Source organism: Lingula anatina, chromosome 9 (assembly GCF_051362555.1).
Source record: "Lingula anatina isolate TDL-2025a chromosome 9, LinAna3.0, whole genome shotgun sequence".
Lineage (NCBI taxonomy): Eukaryota > Metazoa > Brachiopoda > Lingulata > Lingulida > Lingulidae > Lingula > Lingula anatina.
Genome location: NC_141775.1, coordinates 5,740,027 through 5,747,412, shown reverse-complemented (window position 1 = coordinate 5,747,412; position 7,386 = coordinate 5,740,027). Strand labels below are relative to the sequence as shown.

Genomic DNA, 7,386 nt, shown 5'->3' with positions numbered 1-7,386 from the left:
ATATTTTAAAGTGTTCATACAAATGATGCCTTAGATACAAAAAGGAAAACTTCAACTCTGGATAATATATATCTACTTGCACTGATAACTTATATTTTATTTTGTTTACTTTTGTTACGTTTTATTCATCTGGTCACCCAGTTTCAAACAGCATTGAGAACGAACGGCATTGTGTTAGTTGAGAAATAATATGTTGCAATTAAAGCGCAAGGTATTTTATTGCAAATCATCACAGCAATCACAACGCAAACAATGCCCATGGAAATCAGGGCCCCGTATCTGGAAAGCATCGCGCATTGTGACCGTGCGCAATCGTCTCGATTCCATAACTCGCCCATACTTGCTATTCGCATTACAGTGTAGCCTCTATGTGATATCGCTATTCGCAATACGCGATGCTTTCGAGATACGGGGCCCAGGTATTTTCCCTGCTCTCTGCCATGGGCCTTTCTATCTCTTAAAAACATTTTTTTAAATGAATAACATTAATTAAAATTAATAACACTGAATATATTATAGGATTCAAATGACTTGTGGTTTATGGATGTATTATTTTAACAGAAAATTGTGGGATATGCAGTGACACTCTCACAAAAGCAAAAAAAAAAAAAAAAAAAAAAAAACGCGTAAGCTCATGTACGTTGTAACTGCTCAAATTACATTTTGAAAATGCCCTTTACCGTGTATCCGTTCCCTTTCAAATCTTATAGCCCGAGATGGGTTAAACAAGGCATCCTAATTAGAAATTCACCTGGCGTCCTTGATGTAACAAGCAGACCACATCGCTATCCAATGCCATTCCATCCCAGAGAGTCGGCAGAGACAGAGGGGAATTATGTACGTTGCGGCAATTCATTGCCTTTATGTCTGCATGTTATTTAACTCAGGTACGTGCTATTTTGTATGTGTGTTTGTGCGCACGCGTTTGTGTGCTAATTTGTGTCCATGTGTGTGTGTGCGTTCGTGTGCTAATTTGTGTCCATGTGTGTGTGTGTGCGTTTGTGTGCAAATTTGTGTCCATGTGTGCGTGTAAAGTGCACGCAGATTCTCGTCCTCTCAGGTGAACATTTGTTTATTAATGACAGCGTAAGTCAATATATATCTCAACTGAAAATGCCTACTCCTATTACATTCAACCTTTTTTCTTTGAAAATTATGCAATTACTAGCTATTATTGGTAATCAGACAGCCCTTTTAAGCCTTTTCTTTCTTTAATGAATGCCTAATTTGTGTTTTAAGGGTTGCAGCGGAGTGACACTTTGAGAAAATATATGTCGATGTTATCTTTAACTGGGCTTTTTTTGCCAAACAGTCGTACATTGTATGCATAACCTTACATTGCCTTATTACTTTTTCAGACTATTCGACCACGCACCAGTTGCAAATTGTACAAAGATGTTTGCAGGAATTCGTGGGACCTTCGCCTGTAATCGAAATGGTTTCGTTTACAAACTGGGCGCAGGTTGTCAGTTACGACCACGTGTTTGTCGCCAAACCCAAATCATCGGAAGAGGTAGGTACATGTACAGCCGTTGTCAGATCAGTTTTTTTAGTCCATAAGTTCCAGTCACGAGTGAAACCAACAAAGTTTTTCACTTACTGCGTACAAGTGTGATTCAAAAACGGGCTTATGGCCATGGATGGTTTTGAAAATTGTTGGAAAATTTTGAAATTCCCCAAAATTCTCTTTTATTATTTTTATTTAATTATTTTCATTATTGCTATATGCAATTCATAGCTATTTCATTAAATAGATTTGACCTATAAAACCACGTCTGAGGCACAAAATGCTTATTCCCCATCAACGTGCATGTTAATCAGGCGTGTGTTTTAACAGTAGTGAAAATTCAAATCAACCCGTATTTGGTTGATTAGAAAATAAAAACCGGTATATAATATAATATAATATTTTTAGATCCAGAGAATAGTCAGGGCTGCTCTTTCATACAGAAGACAAGTCCGTGCCATGGGCAGTAGTCACTCTATATCTCCTCTCTACGGAGACCGGGGACAAATCTATCTCAATCTGACGGACCTGACCCTAGATGACGGGCAGTCAGTAGTTCTCAAGCCAGCGGTAAGTTGTTGTTACCGGCAGTCCTTGTGCTCATCCTTGTGCTCATCTACATGCATCTTCATTTGAGATGCCCTTCTATTTTGAAACTCAACACACACAACAGATTTCTCCAGAGGTTATAAGCATGGAAGGCTTTTGCATAACAAACTACCGTGTAATCATATAGAAATAATAAGCTTATAGCTTATCATTTAAGTGGAAAACAATTATATGAAAACAGTGTATAATATCTCTCTCGCCACACACACACACACACACACACACACACACACACACTGATATTAAACATGCTTCCCAGCAAACACGTCACGTTCGGATCACGTGGCTAGCACGCGTACGGTGCTATGACGTTATAATGTGGTAGCAACGTGCTCCCCACGTGATCCGAACGTGACGTGTCTGTTTGGTTAAAGTATCATTACGAATCTACAAAAGATTTCAGCGAGAAAAAGATACCGTGCTCCTTGATGGGGGATCGAATACTGTGTGCAAGTCAACAAAATAGCTCCATGTATCTCAGTTTATTCGATAGACCGGATTTTATACCGATGGTTTGCTTCCAAATATTAAACCGACGATTATTTACAAGTCAACAGAGTCAATAAAATAGTTCCCAGTAATTTAGTTTGCACCTACTTGTTCTTTTCTGTTTACGTAGCTGGGTGTTACGGTATGGTGTATATTGTACATATGTTGTTTAGTTAAATGAATGCAACCTAGACATTAATCAAAGTATATGCTTTTCACCCAAACCCAATATAGAGGTGCAATTGATGTCACAAGCATGTTATTAAAAATATTTACTGCACAGATTGCTAACTGTGTTTTATTATTTTAGGGTCCCACATGAAGAAGCTTGTATAAAAGTTTCACTCTCCTGGAACCATGATTAATTAAAAACAATTCATTGTTTAACCCCAAAAAGGAACATACGTTACTGTCACAAATACAAAACGTCCAACTGTGAAACGTTCTACTCACTTTGAAAATTCAGTCATCACTGGTTTTGTTCATTGATTTATCTCCTACAAGTATAACGTTGTTAAAAATTATAATAATCTTCTGTATAGACCAGTTAATTGTTTTTGAGCGACTTAAGTTTGCTTGTCACAGAATAATAAATTATGGGGAAAAATGCACCCTACCGACAGTAAAATAAGCATTAAATAAACATGTTTCCCTTCATGATCCAAAGGTTATATCAGAAATGTCAAACTATTATGGAACCACAATATATTGTTCGGTCAGCAAAAGAAAACATTGTATCTTTTGCACACAAGTACTTGAACAAAATGAAACATTTTGACAATTTTTCTAGGGAACATACGTTACCTAGTATGAGCCATGACGCAAAGCCCCTTGAGATACAGTTTAAATATTTGTAAAAACGTCCTTACGTCATGTCTAATTTGCCATGACTGAACCAGTAAAAAACATATCGGAACGCGGCATAAAAATGAAAATTAAGTGGCAAGAACATACGTTACCGTACGTTTTTTGGAACATACGTTACCATATAGGTCTCTTTGCTTAATGTTAAAGATATGGTAAAAATCAAAAGTTGAATTTCAGTTGACACAGTCGTGGGTTTTTGTTCTATACACATATATGTTTTGAAATATTGAATACAATTTTGAATTCATTCATTTTTATATTTTGACACTTCAGCATGTGAAATGCACCTCTATATTGGGTTTGGGTGTTTTGTGCTTTTTCTACCTTTACTATGTACCAAGATCTACAGTCACCCATATAAGGGCTCCAGGGCGAGTTTTGTTTTTGTTTTATTTTTCATTTGTAGGATATTTGTATTTTCATTTTCATTTTGTTTATAATTAACATGTAATTAATGTATTTATTTCATCTTATATTTTGTTAGTGTCATTTCAGGGTGGTTTAAAAAACCCAAATAGAATGTAATGTTATTATCATCTATAGTCTTTAGATTTAGTTGTACTCATTTTATATAAATCGCTGGGGCAAAATGGCATTTGTAATATTAGCAGCAGCCTCCTTAAGTGTCCAACTCAAAGCCCCATTAAGCAGGGCCTACTTGCATTTTAATTATCATGTTTATGCAAACTGCTTGTAAATATATTCAAACCCATGGGGCTACGAGAGCTTTTTCACACACATACTTGCTGCCATCGACCATATTTTGATTTAACTGTTCATTTAATTCTGAAACGTGTTAGCCTTCGTTAATGCCCATCTTGTTCCGTACTTTGGGTTGATCGTCTCACTCTACATTTTTTATATCATATCAGCATCATCTATAATTTTAAATTGAGGGGACAAGATGAGAAGCTGATGCAATTAAATTTGTCAAGCCAATAATTTTAATCATGAAACGTGAAAACTAGTGTCGTTTTTCAGGGACCCTCCGATACACATGCCACCGTGAGAGTCGCTGCCGGCCTGTCCCAAGAAAACTTTGACCAAAAGTTGGATGCTTTAGGTCACAACTTCCCTTACGGACCCCTCATTAACGAACCACATATAGCTGGTGCTCTCGGAACGGGATCACACGTAATATGCTTCCTTTGGGTTCCATACAGCAAAGTTTTTTTTTTTCTTTTTTTTTGCTTGTATGTTTGTTACCTCTTTTTCTTTTTTGTGTGTTTGTGTGAAATGAGGTTGATTTGTGGCATCAAATGATCGAATAGATTTTGCAACTAAACTAATTTTTAACGAAAATACTGAGCGAAAATGCATGCATGCAGTGCACATGTACAATCAAGACAAAAACTCAATGTTGGTGAAAATTAATCACATCGTTTTTATTTCAGGCTGGTTTTTACAATTCAGCTTCCATGGGGGCTTTCTTAGTCAGCGCGAGGCTGGTAGACGGATGGGGGAACATCAGGGAATTCAGGGAAGACACACACCCCGAAGTAATGAAAGCACTGCGATGTAATTTGGGGCTGCTCGGAATTTTGTTCGAAGTCGAGTTGAAAGTGAGTGTCGAGGGATGCGTTTGTAGCTTTGGTATAAACACTCGTTGTTATTATTATTATTTTGAGCGTTATTTCTCATTTGGTCTCAATCATTTTGGTACGTAGCTCTATCTTCCTGCTGTATAAAAGGTACACAGCGCTTAGGACCACACACTACTTCGTCGTGGTACATCGCAGGATATTTACAAGAAAATCCTAGAAGTAAACCGTTTATCATTATTTTGCCATTTTCATATCATATAGGTGATCCCACAAGTGAACGTTGTCCATAAAAACGTGTTCACCCCACTGAAAAATCTCTATGACCCTAATTTTCTACGGGACGTCGTGGCCGGGAACTATCACGTCAACATTTGGCATGACCCCTACAACTCCCTGACGGAGGCAGAGGCTCAGGAGGTACTAAAAACAGGATTGGTACCCGAAACATGGGACTGCGGAAACGATTTGGCATTGTTAGAGTAAGTTAAAGGTCGAATTTTTCGTCTAATGATAATGGCTTAAGTTAGCACGGATATCTCAAAACGACTACTTTGTCTTAACCAGCTGGGCACTTAAAGCAACACGCAACTTTCCTGGTTGACGACGGATTAGCTAGTAGATATAGAGGAATTCTACAAGAATTAACCGGTGCATTTAAACAGTCGCAAATTCGAACCACATATTTTCGTGAACCAGAAATCTCATAGTATTTGCATCAGCAATTATTAGACTTTTCGCTCAAAATCTTGATATTGTGCCTTCAATTACCATGAATGCAACCCATAACTTAATAGAAGTTTTCTCAGTAGTAAACATCAATCCCGATGTTGTTAAATTTCAGAATCGTTAACCCTGTTTCAAGTCCAGCAACAATACAGATCACAGATGAACGTCCGTCCTCGTATAACGTCACAGTGGTGTCACAAGGACAGGTCAGTGACCTTCAGGCGCGTTTACATTCAAGATGTGTCGTTCTTTCTTGCCACAAAGCGTATCTCCGAGCTACCGGGTATTTGCTTGAGCTTACCTCACCCTAGCAGTCATCATGTTAGCTCCTCTGTCAGTTCCCCTTATCTACCACATGGGGTTATTAGTATTGTCACTGTTTCCTGAGTATTTGAGACAGGACGTTAAATGACAGTGGTGCAAATTTTCAAAGTCGTTTTTTTCCGAAAATTTGGTTACCCGTACGGGAGACCGGTAGATTCGATCTGTATCCGGGAGACTCCCGGTTTATCCGGGAGAGTTGACATGTATGAAAATATATCTACCCCAGTATAATAACCCATCTATATATCCCAAAACACCTCGGATTTTTTTTTTTTTTTTTTTTTTTTTTTTTTTTTTTTTTTTTTTTTTTTTTTTGTGTGTTTCCATACGTAGAGATTCCCTTACTCTGCTTTACATTTAAAGACACGGAATTGACACGAAATCCCTGCATCCGAGTTGTCACGTCTCGTTTTAACTGTGGAGCAAATCCGGACAGTATCGATTTTCAACCCAGCAAAAAATAAATGGATGTCTTTATGATGGCTTGACTAGTACATCGAGGCCTTGTTGGACACTAGATGGCGGTCTTAAGAATGAAGGTCACAGGCTTGTATTGGAATGTTTTCTGTATGCATGCAAAAAATTGAGATATATATATAGTCTACACCAGGCTTTAATTTATAATTTACTGTTTATCCTCTACGAAATAACTAGGTAATTGGGATAATAATTGGGGCGAATTTATGTCCATACGAGTATTGCAATCCCTCTTGGGTTGTTGGGTAGCAAAATTGAATCCAAAGTCGGGGGCACGCACTGCATGCGTTACTCCACACCTGTGTGTGCTTCATGTAAGGGTCACTAAAACAAGCAGACCGTAACAGTTTAACCCCGCATAACTCTACACTTACCAATACATTACTGGCATTTTTGTCACACAAACGAGGTAACACTGCTTTTTTTGCCCCAGACGTATCCCTAATAAACTGTGGGCACCGTGCAAAGTGTAGATCGCCTCTATTATTCATCAGAAATGTACATGTAGCTTTAACAAGACTCTTGGTTTGTATTTATTTGTGTTGAAATATTTTCAGAAATTCCAAAATGGCCGTCAATGATCAGACAAATTACTAGATATATGAGATTTAACCAACAGGCATAACATTTTGCCTGTTATAACTTTTAGCATGTATTTTCATTTGCCCCTCTGCATGGTAATGTGTTCAAATTTGTTATCTTATATGTTTCTTTATAATAGGCAGTTTTTAAGACTCGCTTGGTGCTTCCTCCCTCCCAAGTAGTACCATTACATAAAGCCGTTCATGTGCCTGCCTGGCCATATAATTTGGTCATTACAGAGTACGACTTTCCCGACCCTGA

At 37.8% G+C, this 7,386-nt stretch overlaps 1 protein-coding gene across 1 annotated transcript; it reads left to right on the top strand.

Annotated features, from left to right (window-relative positions):
* The first annotated feature begins 1,360 nt into the window (after positions 1-1,360).
* LOC147759823 (uncharacterized) lies at positions 1,361-7,124 on the top strand. The gene is made up of 7 exons (XM_086995521.1): positions 1,361-1,513; positions 1,916-2,077; positions 4,454-4,606; positions 4,867-5,034; positions 5,278-5,495; positions 5,858-5,948; positions 7,101-7,124. The coding sequence occupies exons 1-7, from the start codon at positions 1,436-1,438 to the stop codon at positions 7,122-7,124; spliced, it is 894 nt and encodes a 297-aa protein (XP_086851647.1). The 5' UTR covers positions 1,361-1,435.
* Positions 7,125-7,386: the final 262 nt, after the last annotated feature.

Bases quoted from the DNA above. Each gene is read 5' to 3' on its own strand.
- LOC147759823 (XM_086995521.1), top strand. From the start codon at position 1,436: ATGGTTTCGTTTACAAACTGGGCGCAGGTTGTCAGTTACGACCACGTG. The intron at 5,496-5,857 runs GTAAGTTAAAGG...GTTAAATTTCAG, and splicing joins AACGATTTGGCATTGTTAGA to AATCGTTAACCCTGTTTCAA. The intron at 5,949-7,100 runs GTCAGTGACCTT...AAATATTTTCAG, and splicing joins CAGTGGTGTCACAAGGACAG to AAATTCCAAAATGGCCGTCA.